Genomic DNA, 19,810 nt, shown 5'->3' with positions numbered 1-19,810 from the left:
TTGCTCACACATCTGCCTCACCTGACCTCGCTCCCTGCAACTTTTTGTTTCCGTGAATATAGTTGGACATGAAAGTACATCAATTTGATGATGTAGAAGAGGTGAAGAAAAAAACAACGGAGGTTCTGTCAGGCATCCAAACAGATGAGTTGAAAAATGTTTCCAAGAATGGAAACGCAGATTTGGCAAATGTATTAAATGTAATGGAGAGTACTTCAAAGGTGATAAGGTTGTTTAGTAAAAAAATGTAAATACGTAGCTTTGCTTCAATCACCATGACCATATTTCCAATGACTATTCCATCTTCTTTGTTTCCAACTTTGGCATTCCAATCACCAATAAATATCAATGCATCCTAATTGCATTTTTTTATCAACTTCTGACTGAAAACACTGACAGATTGCTTCAACTTCTACATCATTACTTTTAGTAGTTAGTGCATAAATTGGAATAATAGTTGTATTAACTGGGCTTGAACAGACAGATATTATCCTATTACGGACATGGATTATGAATGCAAAGCCATTCCTCTTGACTGTTTCATTCCCAGCATAGGATTGAAATTTAAATCAGGAATTTTCTGATTCAAAAAGGCCAATACAGGTCCATTAAGCTCACTAACACCTAGGACTATCAGTCTTTCTACATTCCATTTAATTGTTGACAACTTTCAATTTTCCTAGATTCATACTTCATACATTCCAAGTTCCAATTATTAGATTTTTAAATTTGTTTCTTCTCTCTTTGAGTTGTGCCCTATCACAAGTGAAGGCCCCTTGTAGTTGATACTACTTAGAACAGGTAGCGCTTCCTCAGTCACATTTTGAGAATTGAGGGGCTCATATTCTGGTTCTATCTCTGACAGTGCTCTACTTGTATTCATTGTTTCCCATAACTGACAATGTGTGGATACTATCAGAAGGTTTTCAGTGGCTACTTCCTCTGATGTTGACAGTCTAGTCCTTCTTCATAGTCTGTCCCTGCTGAAGCCTGTTTATTTTGGGTGACCCTACTGTTATTTGAAATACCAGTGATAGAGCTTCCAGCATCACAGTGACACATAAGCCACCATAGGACAACAATCTGACAAATGGTGGACCTTAGTAGAGGGTGTGAACCAAGTTACACCCTTTGCTCCCTTGGAGGCATTTTCTAATTTACTGTTAAGTGTGATTTAAGATAGCATCCTTCATTTTCCTTGGGGATATTGTTGGCTAAAAAAACTCACCACACCTCCATCAGAGCCATTCCTCAGTATAAAAGAGCCATCTGGAGCACAGAAAAGATCACAAGACCATCATAGCACACATGCAAAATCTGCATCTGGAATGCGCCAGATTATAGTACAGAGACTCAGAGGCATGGTCCCACGACTATGCGGTACCTTCTCCTCATCTGGCCCAAGTCTGTGGAACTATGAACTGTGGGACAGAGCAACAGGCATGTTAGCTTCCTGGCCAAGGAACCACGTGGCTGAGACTGAGGAGCAGATGGATAGAGGGGTAGGGGGTTGGGGGGCGGGGGGTACTTGGCTGCTGGCTGAGGATCAGTGCTGCTGTGGACCAATGATTTTATCCTTACTGGTGTTTACTTGGGAAAACCTACTAACTTCCCTAATAACCCTCCTTAATTGTGAGTATTGACTGTGAGTTATGTGTGGCCACTGGAACCAATGATCAAACCCAGCAGTGTCATGGGAGGAACGGTTGCCAGGATAGATAAGGAAGGAGGGAGCATGAAGGCACGTCTGCCTCCTGACTTGTAATAGGGAAGCCAGAGATCAAACTGTGTCCACTTCCATTGCCATTTAGTGTAGCATCTTCTCAGCTTCCTACATACTGGCTTCACCGACCACACAACTAAAACCCCTCACTTCCTCAAAACAACTCCATGTGCAATGGCCATGTCTCAGCCCTCACCTTTCTGTCTCTGGAGAACCTGCCACTGCTGACCAGCCCCAGCTTCACATCTTCTCTTCCCCAGGCTGCTGGGTGACCATAATGCCCTGGCACCACTTCTCAGTCTATTTGGGGGTGTGGGGTGGGCTTTTCCTTCACTTGTTAAAAAATGTTGCTGGCACTCATGATCTTCTCTAGCACTTATTCTCATTCTTCACATCCTCTGTAGATGACCTAACCCACGCCAGCCTCTCTATCAATGACAAACAGGGGTGGCCCTCACCTCTCCTGTGCTGACAATGGACTTACCTGTCTACAGGACATCTACTCTTGGCGGTCCCAGAACATCAAAATGGATCAGGTAAAAACAGAATGTCGCATCTTTTCCACCACAGGGAAACAGGATGTCTTGCCTTTTACATATACGCTAGGCAGGCAAAGACTTGAGTCACAGCACTTCTGCATCTCGACTGACAAGGGAATGGGAGGCAGAGGCTTGTAAGGCACATTCTTTGTCTCTCAGGGGCCTGTCATGAGGCAGTTTCTCATCACCTCCAAGTTCTCATGAGGTACGGGTTTTTGTCTTGTCTCCCAGGCGCGAACTATAGATGAGAGTTCTTAAATGGACTCCTTGGTCACGGAGCATCCTACAACCCACACTGCACCCATCTGGCCTCTTCTGTCTTTGTGGTGTCCTCTTTGTGTGAGGAACAAGGACCACAGAGAGACGACAACTTTGGCTCTTTTGTTCTCTATGTAATACATGTCTATATCTCATAGCTAACTGTATATTTACTGACCAAATCAGTTAGCCTTTGGCTTTGGCTTAACTAACTAAGAGGGGGCTTCAAAAGATTTATGGAAAAATTCCTTTATCTCTTTATTTCATTTTTCCAGGAATTTTTTGAAGCCCCCTTGTATGTACAAACTTGATATTAATCCACACCCAAACCCTCTCCTCTGCCTCTTCCCTGTGTTTCCCTCAACATTATCACTAGTCTCACTTTAGCCTACCCCACCTTAGTGGACTGAAAATTACTCCTTTGCTCTGATATTTATCTTGAGCATCTTTTTCTTTACTCACCCATACCCAATCAAAAATCCCAGATTCCACCTTCTCAGTATTTCCGGATTCCGTCTGCACTACTAACTATGCTGCACTAGGTCGCCACTATCTCTTCAGCTATTCCACAAATCTAATCCCCACCCAACAACCAGGGCAATGTTCTAAGTGTGCATAGCTGACCATGCTTTCCTAACCTATTCGATCATGTATCTTCAACTTCTTTTTAGAAAATCTAGTAAGCTATCTCAAGCTGGACATGGTGACATTAGTACATCAGTTAGTGGTAAACACAGCTCAATGACAACAATTTGAGTAATCAGCATGAATACTTTCTTCATTACTATTTCATATAAATGCAGACTGGTCACTTTGTTGGTTATGTCTTAACACTTAATTTTAACTGGACCTCATTTATTCCACATTTTTATCAATTAAACTATTCCATGGTAAAAAACTATTCATTACACTGAATCTAACATATGATCTAGATTTGAACCAAATACACAGAAAGGAATGCATATTAGATTGTAATTTCATACCCAAAGGAAATCAACATAATCCAATTACCTGTTCTTTAGCATGTTTCTGCTGCTCTCTTCTTTTGCGTTCTTCTTCATCTACTTTACTGATAACTATATACCGCTCTTTCTAAAAGATATAAAGGAGATATAACATTTTCTGAAAGTAACTTGATCCAAAAAACAATCAGAACTCTGCTACCACTAAATGCTACATTATCACTATAATCATAGCCAAAAAGTTGCCTCTATGTTTCTATGATATTTTCCTGTAATTTCTTAACTCAACAAATATAAAAGTATTAACAGATTGTGAGAATAAGATGCTTTCTATGGGTGAACTAAGAAGTCACGTGTTGTATTTGAACATGAATTTGTACATAACAGATTTTATACTAAAATTCCCGTCTTTTTTTTTTTTAATTCCTAGATTTTTCTGGTAACTTGTCAGAAAACTGGTTCTCAATTGATCACAAGGATCAAACTATAACCCCCTCCCATGGGGACGAATAATAGAAAAGTGGGTGAGGGGTGATGGAAGACAATGTAAGATATGAAAATAATAATCTATAATGTATCAAGGGTTCATGAGGAAGGGAGGGTGGGTGGGGAGGGAGGGGGAAGAAATGAGGAGCTGATATCAGGGGCTCAAGTGGGAAGAGAATGTTTTGAAAATGATGATGGCCAAAGGGGAAAAAAATCACATCATTGTGAATGAGAGGGGGAGTGCAGAGTGGGGACCCAAAGCCCATCTGTGGGCAACTGGACATCCCCTTAGAGGGGGGTCACAGGGAGGAGATGAGTCAGTCAGGGTGCAGTGTAACAACGATGAAACATACAACTTTCCTCTAGTTCCTAAATGCTTCCTCCCTCCACCCCCACTATCATGATTCCAATTCTACCTTACAAATATGACTAGACCAGAGGACGTACACTGGTACAGATAGAAACTAGAAACACAGGGAATCCAGGGCAAATGATCCCTTCAGGAACAGTGCTGAGAGTGGTGATACTGGGAGGGTGGAGGGAGGGTGGGGTAGAGAGAGTGAACCGATTACAAGGATCTACATTATAACCTCCTCCCTGGGGGATGGAAAACAGAAAACTGGGTGAAGGGAGAGGTCGGACAGTGTAAGATATGACAAAATAATAATTCATAAATTATCGAGGATTCATGAGGGAGGGGGGAGCAGGGAGCGGGGAGTGGGGGAAATTAGGAGCTGATGCCAGGGGCTTAAGTGGAAAGCTAATGTTTTGTGAATGATGAAGGTAACAAATGTACAAATGTGCTTTATACAATTGATGTATGTATGGATTATGATAAGAGTTGTATGAGTCCCCAATACAAAGATTTTTAAAAGATGATGTAAGTAGATAAAAAAGTAAAATTGTAACTTAGAATGTTCAGTGAATAATGTACATTTTTAAATGACAATAATACTAATTTAGTTATTCATCACATACATTTAAACTACAATTTTTTTCTAATTTGGATAATTACTTTAGAAATAATAAACACTAGATATATTATTAAAAAAACTGGTTCTCACTTTCTTAAGTCTCAGTTCATATCAATTAAACACACCACAAAACCATTTATGCCAAAGTATGAAATTCAGCTACTAGCAAGATAGTTTAAATTAATCTGTTATGTCATTTTATATCTGACTGAAGAGGAGTAACTTAATAATAAATGTTTGCAAAAGAACATACCCTAAGCCCACTCATTACCCATCAGAGTTCTGTCCTTTTGCCTTGGAAAGAATATGAAGGGGTACTCCCCCAAAAAAAGATTTCATGCACCCAAAGGTATGCATTTAAATTTTTTTACCAAACAACCTTATCACCTTCAAAGGATTCTCCAATTACACGTAATACATTTGTTAAATCTGTTATTTCATTCTTGGAAACATTTTTCAAACTCTGTTTGGATGACTGACAAAACCTCCCTCGTTTTTTCCTTCTCCTCTTCTGTGCGGTCATACTGCTGTCCTTTCCTGTCCCTCTGCATCCGCGGAAATGAAAAGAAGTCCCACAGAGCAAGGTCAGGTAGGAAGGTGAATCCCAAACTGTCAAATTGAAATGGCTGCATGAGCAGGTGTATTGTCGTGGTGGCAAAAACAGTCTGCCGTCTGCCACAAATTAGGCCTTTATTGTCGCACACCATTATGCAATCTTTTCAGAACCGCTAAATAGCACGCTTGATTAACAGTCTCAGACGGTGGAAGGAACTCCAAATGCTTTATCGCTCTCACTTCCATCAACTTGAGCGAAGGGATGGAATCTAGCCTGTCAATCAGGTCACAGCTTGATGAGCTCATTTGGAAGCGCAACGGAGATAAATAGCTCACTGGAGGCCAGACCCACTCTCTCGGCCTTCCTTTTCCTGCAGTTGAGACACTCAGTTGGAAGAGATGCATGGTGACCTATGCTAGCATGCAGATGCTTCTACCACCACTAGATGCACAAGACCTTCTACCCACTGGCCTGTGATCTTCCTGCATTCAGCACCACCACATGTGCTACATGAGTCTAAAGAGGAATTTATGGACCAGTACAGGAGCTAACATCAGACTTAAGGACTTGATCTGGACTGAGTTGGGGTGTTTTCTCAATATATAATTGATCTTTTAAATAAAGCTCTTTCTTATACACATATGAATGTCTATGAATTTGTTTCTCTAGTCAATCTGGACTAACACAGACTTGATCTTTAATTTCACTTGACGAACTTTTTTTTGACCAAGATGACAATGGTGTTTCCACTGGTTTGATGTTTGCTTTCAGGGTCCTAAGAATAGCACCATGTCTCATCACCAGTAATGACCTTGGGAAAAGTCTGGGTTGCTGCAGAGCTGTTATTTCAAAGTACGGCATGTTTCCACTTGAGCTCTTTTCCTGGTCAGTGAGAACCCAAGGCACAAATATTGCAGCAACCATTCTCATTCCCAAATCTTCCCTTCAAATTTGCTGACCAAGCTCCAAGATAGTCCAGATAACTTCCCCATCTCTTCAAAGGTCCATAATCAAGTCTTCGAGCAAAATTGCAGAAAATTTGTCAGCAGTTTTGTTGACAGAAATCAAGAATGAGGTTTGTCATCAATCAATATTTCCCATAGTGCTGTCCTCTTAAACTGTGTTCAACATCACAACAGTTTCTACGATATTTTTCCCAAGCAGAAACCAAAATTTCACAGCTGCACACTGTTCTCTTAAATCAGTCATCACAAAAAACAAGGTTGGGGCCAAACTGCTTTTATGAAAAAATTCACTATGAGTAAAGAGAACCTTCCCAGGCAATACCACTGGGTGCACTAGCTCAGAGCAAGTTGCTCAGTGCTCGTCTAGCACATAAAATGCATACTACGAAAGTTCTGCCCAAACGAGCTTTTTTTCTGGTTTTGTTTTGGTTTTTTTTTTGGGAGGGGGGGTACCACATCATATATATTGAGTCTGACTCAGGTTCTACAATTTCATTTACATGGCCACATAAAATGAATCCCTTTTATTCATAAAAACCATTATTGGTTGCTTTCAGCCATAGCAAGAACAAGAACTAATATTTGCATACTTTCAGGTTTATAAAGCAAGTTCACTGTTAAACATTGATCATGGTTTAAAACAAAACAAAACAAAAAGGTACATTATCATCATTCATGTACCACACCAGACACCTACGGAGAAAATGAGGTGTAGACAGGTTAAATGACTTTGATTAAGTCAAGGTCAACAAACGGGTAGCAAAGACAAGGTTAAAATCCTGGCATTCAAGGTAGCAACATATCATTTGAAGAGCTTAATGTTAGCCCTGGGTAGTCCTTGGGGTTACCTTTTCAGTTTCTAAAGTCTCAACATGGATGCCTTTGGGATACCTAAAAAGAAAGAAAGAAAAGGGAACATGATATAACCAGATGTGTCAATAGAAACTAAAGCTCTTAGCATTTTAAAAGTAACTAAATAGGTATAAAGGGGCTCAAGTGGCACTGGGCTGTTAACCAAATGATCCCAGCAGGTCTAACCCATCAGCCACTCCCCAGGAGAAAGATGAAGGCTTTCTGCTCCCATAAAGAGAAACAGCTCAAAAATCCATGCGTAGAAGACCGGCTAAAGAAATGTTGATACGTACACGCACTGGAATACTGCGCATCACTAAAAACAATGACAAATCCACAAAGCACCTGATAACATGTTAGTCAGTCACAAAAGGACAACTATGGTATGAGACCACTATTCTAAGGATAAAAGCCAAGACAAAGACTTACGTACGTACCAAAGAGAACAGCCTTGAGGTTCCCAGGGGAGGGAGAGAAAGGGTGGGAAAGTGAAGTAAAGGAGTGGAAGGTTAACAGGTATAGACTTGGGTGTAAAGGAGGTAGACGTTCATAAGAGGGAACAGAACACTCAAAGGAGGGGTGCAACTGAATCCCACTGAGTGCAGAGCTGATAGTCTGAAATGTAAACCCTCCCTCCCATTTGTTCACAATAAAAAATTCATTTAAAAAAAAAAGAATTACAGTCTTAGAAACCCATACAGGCCATCTACTCTGACCTTCAGGGTTGCTACATGTGAGTCAGTGGCAGTGGGGGCTTTACAAAGAACATTTGTGTGAACATTCATCATACATCTTTAAAGGCGGAAAAATGGGGAACTGACTGCAATGATCGACAAATTAAACAGGCACCTCTCCCCTACCCCACCAAGGGGACGACCGACAGAAACGTGGGTGAAGGGAGACAGCAGAAAGTGCAAGATATGAAGCTAATCATTTATAATTTATCAAAGATTGACAAGGGTCAGAGGGAGGGTAAAAAAGAGGAGCTGATACCAAGGGCTCAAGTAGAAGGAAATGTTTTGAAAATTATGATGGCTACATATATACAAATGTGTTTGATGCAATTGATGTATGGATTGTTTTAAGAGTTATAAGGCACCCCAATAAAATTTTAAAAAATAAATCCGCTATTATTTGATTTTTTTTGACTCAATTTAAAGTTGCTTACAGATTTAGTTCAAAAAAAGAAAGAAGTAACCAGAGAATAATGACAAAGACACTAGAGCACAGGAAATGGAACCACTAGAACACAACTGAAAAGTAATACTAACAAAATGTGAAAAATGTAATTAATATCATGAGTTGTCAAATGGGAACTTAATTGGCTCTGTAAACTTTCACTGAAAACACAATCTATTACTGAAAAAGGAAAAAATAAATAATAAAGAAAATGAGTAGTTATTCAACAAAAGAAAGTTGGATTAAACAAAATAAGGGGAAATACAAGAAAAGAACATGGCCAAAGTCACCCACCACCACAGAATTTCACAAAGGAAACGAGAGCTAAGAGATTAGAGTTTGTCTATTAATACTGGGGTCCCTCACTGAGCTTTCACAACAGAAACACTTACTTCCAGTTCAAAGTCTGATAAATCAGTTTTCTCTGGAATCTATAAAACAAAAGACAACAGGTTGGCCCATCATAACCACTTTCCATGATCAACATGAGTAGATTCCAAAGACGCTATCATTGTTTGAAAATGGAGGACGACTACGTGATTACATAAGCAGGTATACCCCCAGAAACCGGAATTCCACTGAACAGAGCAGAGCTTTTGTAGTATGCATTTTCCCCGCTAGGCGAACATCATGTAACTAGCTCTGAGTTAGTGTACCAAGTGGTGTCATCTGGGAACTTCTCTCTGGTCACGGTGAATTTTTAAGTAAAAGCAGTTTCGCTCAAACCTCATTTTTTTGTGATGATCAATTTAAGAGAACAGTGTGCAGCTGTGAAATTTTGTTTCTTGGCTCAGGAAAATGCCACAGAAATTGTTGTGATGTTGAATACAGTTTCAAGGACAGCACTACAGGAAAAACTCAAGTGCACAAGTAGTTTTCTTGTTTCAAAAAAGGTAAAATGTCAATTAATAAACTTTATTCTGGACAACTTCCCGAATGGAAAAAAATGTTGACATGTAGTGCATTTGGCATTCATTCAACCAGTTCACACTGTTAATCAAGCTTTCTATTTAGGGGTTCTGAAAAGACTGATTAACAATGTGCAGCAAAAAAGGTCTGATTTGTGGCAGACAGGGGACAGGTTTTGCCATCATGACAATGCACCTGCTCGCGCAGCCATCTCAATGCAACAGTTTTGGCAAAAAACAGCATGCCTTTCTTGCCCCACGCACCTTATTCACCTGACCTCGCTCCATGCAACTGCTTGTTTCCACAAATTAAGAGGGACATGAAAGGACAGCAATTTGACGATGTAGAAGAGGTGAAGAAAAAACAAGGGAGGTTCTGTCAGCCATCAAAAAAGAGATGAGTTTGAAAAATGTTTCCAAGAATAGAAATGCAGATTTAATAAATGTATTAAGTGTAACTGAGAGCACTTTGAAAGTAATAAGGTTTTGTGTAAAAAAAATTTTAATACATAGCTTTGAGAGAAAAACTTCTGGTTTTGGAGGGATACTCCCTCATAACTGCCAAACCATTGAGAATTATGGCCGGCCAGGCTGACAAATAACCTCAACTATCAGCACTTCTCCTTGCACTGTGGCATTCTTACTGGCATACATGTCAGACAAGAGAGTAAATGAGGAGTAATCTATATAAAAACCCTACTGATAGTGCATTGGCTAGGAAAGATATTCATTTTAGACCCAACAGGTAATATGCAACATAAAAAGGTAGACTATCTTCCCTGGCTTCTTGAATATTGATGGGGGTCATGTCCTTCTCACACATTAATTGTATTTTTGTCTTTATACTAATATGATCTTATCCTCACCGGTTCAGTGCGATTTGTTTTTCACTTTTTCTACTGGGTTTCTCAGATGTGAAGAATAGAAGTATAAAAATAATAATTGATAAAGGGTGTTACTGGGAATGCACATTTGGAGGATAGGTGACAGGTAGGGAAAGGGGATTTTGGGAATAAATAATAAAGGCGGGAGGGGGAGGGAGCACTAGAATTAACTTTGATTGAACAACTCATTTTAAAGGATTTAACCATGGGATGGGGTGTGTGTGTGTGTGTGTGTGTGTGTGTGTGTGTGTGTATAAATGTTCTTAGATATGGTGCTGATTGTACAATTCCCTTGAAAGGATTGAATGATTTAATTAATCAATTGTATGATGTATACCGTATATACTTGAGTATAATCTGAACAGAATATCAGACAAGGCACCTAATTTTAACTACAAAAACTGCATTAAAATGTGCTGAAAAACTCAGCTTATACACGAGTATAAATGGTAAAATTAGAATGGTACATTTAGAACCAATAAGAATGCTGAAGAAAAAATAAAAAGTTAGACTGTCTAAGGTGGGAATAGTCCTCAAAATTCTTATCAGGATTGTTTTAACATTTTTTCAATAAATAGAAGAGGAAGAAATTCTTGTCTAACCAAAATATTGTTTCCTATGACTGAACAAAAAGAGTTTAGCACAGTGAGACACATGTTGCACGTCAGGTCTGCAGAGCTGTCATCTTAGGCCAGTAAATATAAAATACACCAACTCACTGCCATCAAGTTGATGCTGACTCATAGCAACCCTATAGAAAATACACTGAAACTTTAAACACTTTGACGCTGGTCACAAAGGAAAAAGGATAGATATTCAAGTTACTGACTATAAGATCCTGATATTTTTATACGAGAGAAAATTCCAAAGGATAGAAATAGCCCAATGGCGAATCTGCCTCTTCTGTGACTTTCATGTATGAGGAGACTTGGTGACACAGTAGCTAAGCTGTCGAAGGAAAGTCTGGAAGTTTGAGTCTGTGTAAGAAAGATGCAGCAGCTGCCGTCCATTAAACTTATGGTCCTGGAAGATTTTGGAGTCGCCCCACCCCGTGCTGCTGTCATGGCAGTGGGTTCGTGGTCCAAGCAGCCCTTCAACGTGGCCTACAGTGAACGACCCACTGCAGCCCTCACTCCTCGGGAGAAGACACTAAAAGCCATCCCGACCCCCAGGTAGCACTCTGTTCATGCTAACGTTAACACTAAGTCTTGGGAATATATCTAAAAAAAATTATACAATCCTTTTAAGGAACCAAATGTAGCACAATCTATCTATCCAAAATAGAAACATATAGTAGGAAAAAAAAAAAAAGAAACATATGTTAGTTCAGGACAACTAACCCGGTACATGGCTCTAAATCCAAGTTCTTGTTTTCATCACTTTGTAATAAATCTTCTATTTTCTCTCTGGGGATTTAGAATAAGACCATAAACATCAGCAACTGTATGAAAAGAAGTCACCAACCAACAGAATGTTGTGATCATACTCAAAGACAGTCTAAACACAGGATATAAAACATTGTAATTTTACCTACACATAACCTTTTCCATTCCAATAAGGTTTAAAGAAAATACTTAGCTTTGGCATATACTCTTTTTGGATACTGCTGTTGGTAAGTTAGTGACCACGTTTCAAACTACCATTAAATCAAGTGCTTTTTGTTTGTTTGTTTTAGTGAGGATGGGGAGACTTTGTCTCACATACTTTGGGTATGTTATTAGGAGAGACGCGTCCCTGGAGAAGAATATCATGCTTGGTAAATAAGAGTGGTGAGAAAGAGGAAGGCCCTCCATCAGATGGGCTGACACAATGATTACAACAATGAGCTCAAATACAGCAACAACTGTGAGGAGGGGACGGGCCGGCAGGGCCTCCTCTGAGTCAGAACTGACCGACAACTGCAGCAGAAAACGAAATGTGGGTTTGGACTTTAATTTCAGGTTTTTATACTAACATTATCTTTAACTTTTCTAGTAATGCACTTATACTGATAACTAGGTAAGACTAGGCATTCAAATGGAACATTTGCTAGTCAGAAACTGTACTGCAAGACAGTAAAACTGGGGTGTGTTGCAGTCTAGATAGGCCCCATTCATTCCTTCGCCGTCAGGGAAAATGGACAATGGTGCTCAGACTGCTGGTCCATGCAGAGGGTTAACTACTTGCTGAGACTCACTAGCCTCCTGTTACATGTTACTAGCCTGTTACATGTTACGAGCATGTAACAAGTCTAATGGCCATATTGAGAAGGCTGTTTTCATTGTGCCCACTGTAAATACAGATTCAGTTTTGCCACAATTAAATCCTATAACTCAAAACACAACACCTAAAAAAAAGATCACACCTTTAAAGGTACTGTGTACATGTGCTCTGCAAGTTGGGGACATAGGTATCAGTCCTGCCACATGACTCAAAATACATCTGGTTTCAGTTTAGGAACTTACATCACTTCGTCAATAAATTTTTTCTGATCCTCAGGAATTGTCACAGGACACTTTGAAGTTTTAGGAGATACATACGACAGATTTCCTGCACCATTAGACTGCAGACGTTTTTCATCATATTGCTCTCTCAACTGCCTCTCTTCTTCCTGATTTAAATATGGAATTCCTAAACATAATTTTAAGAAGAATGCATGAGCAGAAGTAATTGTTTATGAATCTCAAGTTTTCAAATATCCCCTGAAGTCTTCTTAAAACAAAATAATAATTTAGCTTAACTAGTAATAAACGTGTGCCTTATTCATTATGCTCTTTAGAGAATTCTCTATGTGGGGTCCAAGTGAAAGGACCAACCAGAGCAATCAGAGGGCACTTGGAGGGACTGGAGAGGGCAGTCAATCTCTGTCAATGGGAAACAACAACTCAGAGAAAGTTCAGAATTATTATAAACTTGAAAAACGTAATTAATGTCACTGAACCGTACATGTAGAAATGGCTGAAGTGGTATAGGTTATGCTATGTATATTCTCAACAACAAAACTAAACGAAAAAAAACTTTTGTGAAATTTTCATGAGCTTCAGACTATCTGGAGACATGGAGAGCTGATGATCCCCTGAAACTATTGTCCTGATATTCATCTTTAAACCTTTAACCAAAAATACTTCCTCAAGTCATCTTACAACCAAATTAATACTAAAAACTCCAAACTCACTGCCATCTAGTTGAAGATGAGTCAAAGACTCTACAGGACAGAGTAGAACTGGCCCTATGAGTTGCTGAGACGATAATTTTTATGGAGTAGAAAGCCCCATCTTTCTCCCAAGGAGCAGCTGGTGGTCTCGAACAGCTAACTTTGAGGTTAGCAGCCCAATGTCAAACAATAGTTCAGTTGAACTAGTAAAAAAAGGTCTGCCTTGAGTTTTATGCTCTTTTAAGAAAAATGTGTAACAGATAGGTGTTTTGTTTGCTATAAGTCAGAGCAGAACTGATATCATCATAAACATCTGGGATCAAACTAAACACAGCAACTCTAGAGTTCTGTAGGGGGTGATGAGTATATGTTAATAGGGTATAAATAACTCAGAAAAGAGTATGAGAATGGTTCCACAACTCAAAGTATGTGATCAAGGACACTGAAACGTACATGTATAATATGCACAATGGAATACTATGCATTGCTAAGCACAATGATGAAATCACAAAACACCTCATGGCTTGGATGAACCGGTAGAACATTATGCTGAGTGAAAATAGCCAATCACAAAAGGAAAAATATATGACACCAGTGTTAAATGGAGAAGAAAAACAAATCCAAGATAAAGACTTTCATAGCAAAGGGAATCAACTTTAGTACTTTCCAAAGGAGAGAGGACAGGGAGGGGACATAAAGCAGTAAGCTAGGGGGCTGACGAGTGGTCATTTGGGTGAAATGTAAGCTGATGGTCCACAGAAGGGAGAAGTAAAATAAAGGAGTTGGGGAAGGATAAACTGTGGCAGAGTTTGATTAAATAATTTAAACTTTGAATACAAAGTTGATGATATGTAAAGCCTCACTTAATTTATAGTTTAAAAAACAACTTTTAAAGATCATGTTGTATTACTCTGCTAGGCCTTTGTGCATGAATGTTATTGAATGTTTTGCTTTTATCATCAACCCCCTTTTGTTCATGTAAATAGTGTCCAGTCACTTAAGAGTTTAGACTACAAGTCAACAATTCATGTATTATAGTCAGCTGGCCTATACTTGTATACTTTCCTTTTCTCAACAGTATTTTAACTTCTATAATATTGGTGTAATAGTGACACTATCAATAGAATGGTCCCATAGGATGATTTATAACATTCTCTATCATAAAATGATAATGACATGAACCTGAGACAGAAATATATTAATGGATTTGGGACTTGCACTTAATTCTAGCCCCAATCTTAGAATCCTTAGTTCTTATGACAGGGTCCTACTCAAGACCTGCAATTATGAAGAGATCACGTAAGATATGCGTGCTGCAGGCAAGGATCCAAAGGAATTGAGAATGACAGACCAATACCCCTAATGAACATCGATGCAAAAATCCTTAACAAAATAATGGCCAATAGAAGACAAAAGCATACAAAAAATTAATTCACCGTGGCCAAGTTGGATTCATACCAGGGATGCAGGATGATTCAACATACAAAAAACCATTAGTATTATTCACATTAACAGGAAAAATTATAACCACATGATAATATCGATAGATACAGAAAAAGCATTCGACAACATCCAACACCCATTCCTGTTTAAGACACTCAAGAAGATAGGAATAGAAGGAAAATTCCTCAAGCTATATATGAAAAACCAACAACCAATGTGGTAGTCAATGGAGAAAAGACTAAAACAATTCACTGAAAAGGAAGACCAGACAAGGATACCCCTTATCCATACTCCTACTTAACATCGTACTTGAGGTCCTAGCTAACAACATAAGACAAAGAAAAGACATCTGGGGAAGGAAGAGGCGAAACTATCATTATTTGCAGACGATGATTTTATACATAGAAAATCCCCTAAACACAAGTGGAGTATTGGAAGTGATAGAGGAATATGGCAGAGTGGTAGGATACAAGATCAACAAACAGAAGTCTATCAGGCTGCTTGTAAACATCAGACAAGATCACAGAAGAGGCAAATAAAAAATACAGTAGCCAAGCACAAATTGAAATATCTGGGGATATAACTGACTTAAAAAATGAAAGATTTGTAGAAGGAAAATTATAGAACACTATTACAAGAAACCAAGAGTGACCTCAACAAATGGAATAATATCCGATGTTCGTGGATTGAAAGACTCAATATAGTAAAGATGTCAGTTCTGCCCAAGGCACTATATAAGTTTAATGCTATCCCGATATGAATACTGTCATCCTTCTTCAAAGAATTGGAAAAGCTGATTACCAACATTATATGAAGAGGGAAGAAACCCATAATCAGCCGAGAATTCCTCAAGAAAGACAAAGTGGGAAGGCTTACTCTACCTGACTTTAGCACATATTATATGGCCACAGTGGTTAGGAGTGTGGTACTGGTATAACGACAGATATTCAGACCCATGAAAAATAGCTGAAGACCCAGAAATAAAAATGTCAGCATATAGGCAACTGATTTTTTATAAGGGCCCCCCAAAATATCAAATGGGAAGCAGATGCCCTCTTCAATAAGTGGTGCTGGAAACAATGGATATCTACCTGCAGAAAAATGAAACAAAACCCTTAGCTCACTCCATGCACAAGAATAAACTCAAGGTGAATCAGACTTGGAGGTAAAACCCCAAACAATTAAGGCCATTACTGAGTGAACTGGGACAAACCTGAGAACCGGGGCTCAGGGAATACATAGGCTATCAGAAATACGGAAGGATACAAATACAGAGGAGGCACAATTTGACAAGTGGGATATACTGAAAATAAAACACCTGTGTACATCAAAAGAATTCATCAAGAGAGTAATAAGAGAGCTCACAGACTGGGAAAACATCTTAGCAATGACACATTAGACAAAGGCTTTATTACTAAAATCTACAATACTTTGCAAACTCACAATAAGAAAAAAGCTAACTGCCCACTGAGAAGGTGGGCAAAGGACCTGAACAGAAGTTTCACAGGGGCAGAAATCCAAATGGCCAATAAAAATATGAGACTATGTTCCCAGACATTAGCCATAAGAGAAACGAAAATTAAAACAAATATAAGATAGCCCAATTCAAAAAGTCAGAAAGCAACAAGTGTTGGAGGAGCTGTGGTGAGATAGGAACTCTCATCCACTGCTGGTGGACCTGTAGGAATGTACAGCCACTATGGAAATCGATATGGCAATAACTAAAACAGATGGAGATTGAGCTACCATACGTCCCTGCAAACCCCTTACTGGGCATATACCCAGAAGAGTCAAGAAACAAACCACAGCCAGACATCTGTGCTTCAATGTTCATCGCAGCACAGTTCACAATTGCAAGGAGTTGAAAACAACCCAAATTTCCACCAACAGACGAATGGATAACAAAAACAAAAAAACACTGTGATACAACTGGTACAGATAGGAACTGGAAACACAGAGAAAGCAGTGACAGTGGTGATACTGGGAGGGTGGAGAGAGGACAGATGATCGCTTCAGGACCAGTGGTGAGATTGATACCGGGAGGTTGGAGGGAGGGTAGGGTGGAAAGGGGATTACAAGGATTTACATATAATCTCCTCACTGGGGGACGGACAACAGAAAAGTGGGTGAAGGGAGACATCCTACCATTTCAAGATATGACAAAATAATAATTTACAAATTATCAAGGTTTCATGAGGGAGGGGGGAGCTGGGAGGGAGGGGAAAATGAGGAGCTGATGGCAAGGGCTTTAAGTGGAGAGCAAATGTTTTAAGAATAATGAGGTTAACGAATGTATAAATGTGCTTTACACAATTGATGCATGTACGGATTGTGATAAGAGTTGTATGAGCCCCCAATAAAATGACTTTTAAAAAACGGTGGTACATACATACAATGGAGTACTACGCATCCCTAAAATTCAGTGATGAACGCATGAAGCACTTTGGCACATGGGAAGAACTGGAGTAAATCATGCTAGGTGAAGTAAGTCAAGCACAAAAGGACAAGTATAGCATGAGTCCACTGAAGTAAGCTTAAAAAAAGAAAAAAGTGGGGCCTAGGGGGAAAGCTACTATATCCATACATCCCTTGGGTGATGTCCAGCAACTATGACAGGGGCCAACCCCAATCCAAGGACATATATAGCAGCCAACAAAATAAGACAGGGAAAGAAAGAGGAAAAAAAGACACAGGTAGGGGGTGGAGCAGGGCACTAATCCACCCAAGGGGAGGGTACTATTTATAGCTCCACAGGAGAAGGAAAGAGACCAGGTTTCAACCCAATGCACCAAGACGTGAATACAACATACTGGAATGTACCAGGGAACCACTAGAGAGGTCTGCGGGGCTTGCCCTAATCCCGACTATGTGGACACCCCCCCCCCACCCCACTCCTTAACAGAATGCACTTCGGAGGACAGCACTGGGGCTAAAGCTTGGGGAAAGGGACGTGTCGGATTAGAGCACATGGGAGAAATGCAAAGGGATGAAGAGGGAGGCGAGGACATCCTGGCCCACCAAGCACCAAGGACAATAGTCCTGCTTGGTGCAGACAATGCATGGGGAGGAGTGTAGGCTGCCCCATGGGACACGGTGTCCCTCACTGAACCATGACACTGCGGGAGACAGCACTAGAGACACAGTGTGGGAATAGTGCACGATGTGTCCCCATCACGCTGTGGCGAGGCACTGAGAACATGCAGCAGGGCAGCAGCCGGAGCAGAGCTGAAACCCCCGAGGAATATCAAAGATAAACTTTGGAGACAGTGTGGCACCCCATCAGAGTCGATTGGAAAACATTCGTAAAGGCCAACAAACAAAATTTGAACTATTTGTAGGCTTTTCCATTTTTGTCAGTGGCTTTCTTTTTGTTATTGTTATTTTGTTCTTGCTTTCTGCTGTTGTTAGTGTTTGTTGGTTTTGAGTTCTTGAGTTGTTTTATTTGGCTTTGCCTGGTTTTTGCACTTATTACTGTATCCGCATGTCTATCTAGGTAAGATAGGCAGGATAAACAATTCAGAAATGAAAAGATCGGGACCAATGGTTCCAGGAGAGTACAAAAGAAGGGGCAGTTGGAGAAAGGAAATGGGGTTACCAACTCAGGGATAAGGGAACCACAAGTGAACTAAAATCAATGGAAGGAAGGTCATAGGATGCCTGGTGGGGCCCAATCAAAGGCAATGTAGCAGCAAAGAATTACTAAACCCGAATGAAGGCCAAACATGATGGTGGGACAAGAGGGAAGTAAAAAGGAAATAGAGGAAAGAACCAGGAGGCACAGGACATTTATAGAGGCCTAAATACAGGCATGTACATATGTAAATATATATATATATAACAAAAGGGGAATAGAACCAACCATGTATTCATATCTATATGTTATGAATTAAGGTTTCAGATTGACACTGAGCCTCAACTCAAGTACTCCCTTACCACGAGAACACTTTGTTCTAACAATTTGACATTTTGTGATGCTCACCTTCGCAACATGATCACTGAAAACAAAATGGGTGCATGAGCAAATGTGGTAAAGAAAGCTGATGGTGCCCAGCTATCAATAGATATAGCATCTGGGATCTTAAAGGTTAGAAGATAAACAAGTGAATATCTGCTCAGAAGCAACAAAGCCCACATGGAAGAAACACACCAGCCTGTGTGATCGCGAGGTGTTGATGTGATCAAGTCCCAGGCATCTAAGACCCAGAATAAAACCATACCCAAGGTGAATTTGGGGAGGGGGACATGGAGTGGAGACCCAATTCCCATACGTAGACAATTGGACATTCCCTCAGAGGGGTCACAGGGAAGAGATGAACCAGTCAGGTTGCAGTATAGCACCGATAAAACACAACTTTCCTCTAGTTCTTTGGTGCTTCCTTCCCCCACTATCATGACCTCAATTCTACCTTACAAACAGGGTTAGACCAGAACATGCACACTGCTACAGATAAGAGCCTGCAACACAGCGAATCCAGTATAGATAACCCCTCAGGGCCAACAAGGAGAGTAGAGACCAGGAGGATTTGGGGAAGGAGGAGAGAGAAAGGGGAAATTAATCACAAGAATCAATCTACAACCCCTTCCCAGGGGAACGAATAACAGAGAAGTGGATGAGGAGACAAAGGATGATGTAAGATATGGAAAAAATAATCTATAACTTATCAAGAGTTCATGAGGGAGGGCGGGAAAGGGAGGGAGGGGGAAGAAATGGGCAGCTGATATCAGGGGGTCAAGTGGGAAGAGAATGCTTTGAAAATGATGATGGCAGCATATGTGCAAATGTGTCTGACACGTTGGAGGAATGAATGGATTGTGATAACAGATGTAAGAGCCCCCAATAAAAGTATTTTTTAAAAAGATATGGGTGCTATAGGAAAGCATGGTAAAGAAACCAGATGGTGCCGACCTATCAGAAAGAACAGTATCTGGAGTCTTAAAGGCTTGTCAT

General features: G+C 40.0%; 1 protein-coding gene across 1 annotated transcript in view; it reads right to left on the bottom strand.

Moving 5' to 3' along the window:
- PARN (poly(A)-specific ribonuclease) overlaps positions 1-19,810 on the bottom strand; it is a 144,581-nt gene that overhangs the window by 95,397 nt on the left and 29,374 nt on the right. Inside the window, exons 7-11 of the mRNA XM_075564267.1 lie at positions 12,731-12,896; positions 11,627-11,692; positions 8,887-8,925; positions 7,312-7,354; positions 3,532-3,612 (exon numbers count right to left, since the gene is read on the bottom strand). Of these exons, the coding sequence (XP_075420382.1) occupies positions 3,532-3,612; positions 7,312-7,354; positions 8,887-8,925; positions 11,627-11,692; positions 12,731-12,896 (395 nt within the window). The remainder of the gene's footprint in view (positions 1-3,531; positions 3,613-7,311; positions 7,355-8,886; positions 8,926-11,626; positions 11,693-12,730; positions 12,897-19,810) is intronic.

Source organism: Tenrec ecaudatus, chromosome 12 (assembly GCF_050624435.1).
Source record: "Tenrec ecaudatus isolate mTenEca1 chromosome 12, mTenEca1.hap1, whole genome shotgun sequence".
Lineage (NCBI taxonomy): Eukaryota > Metazoa > Chordata > Mammalia > Afrosoricida > Tenrecidae > Tenrec > Tenrec ecaudatus.
This window is presented reverse-complemented; position numbering and strand designations above follow the sequence as displayed.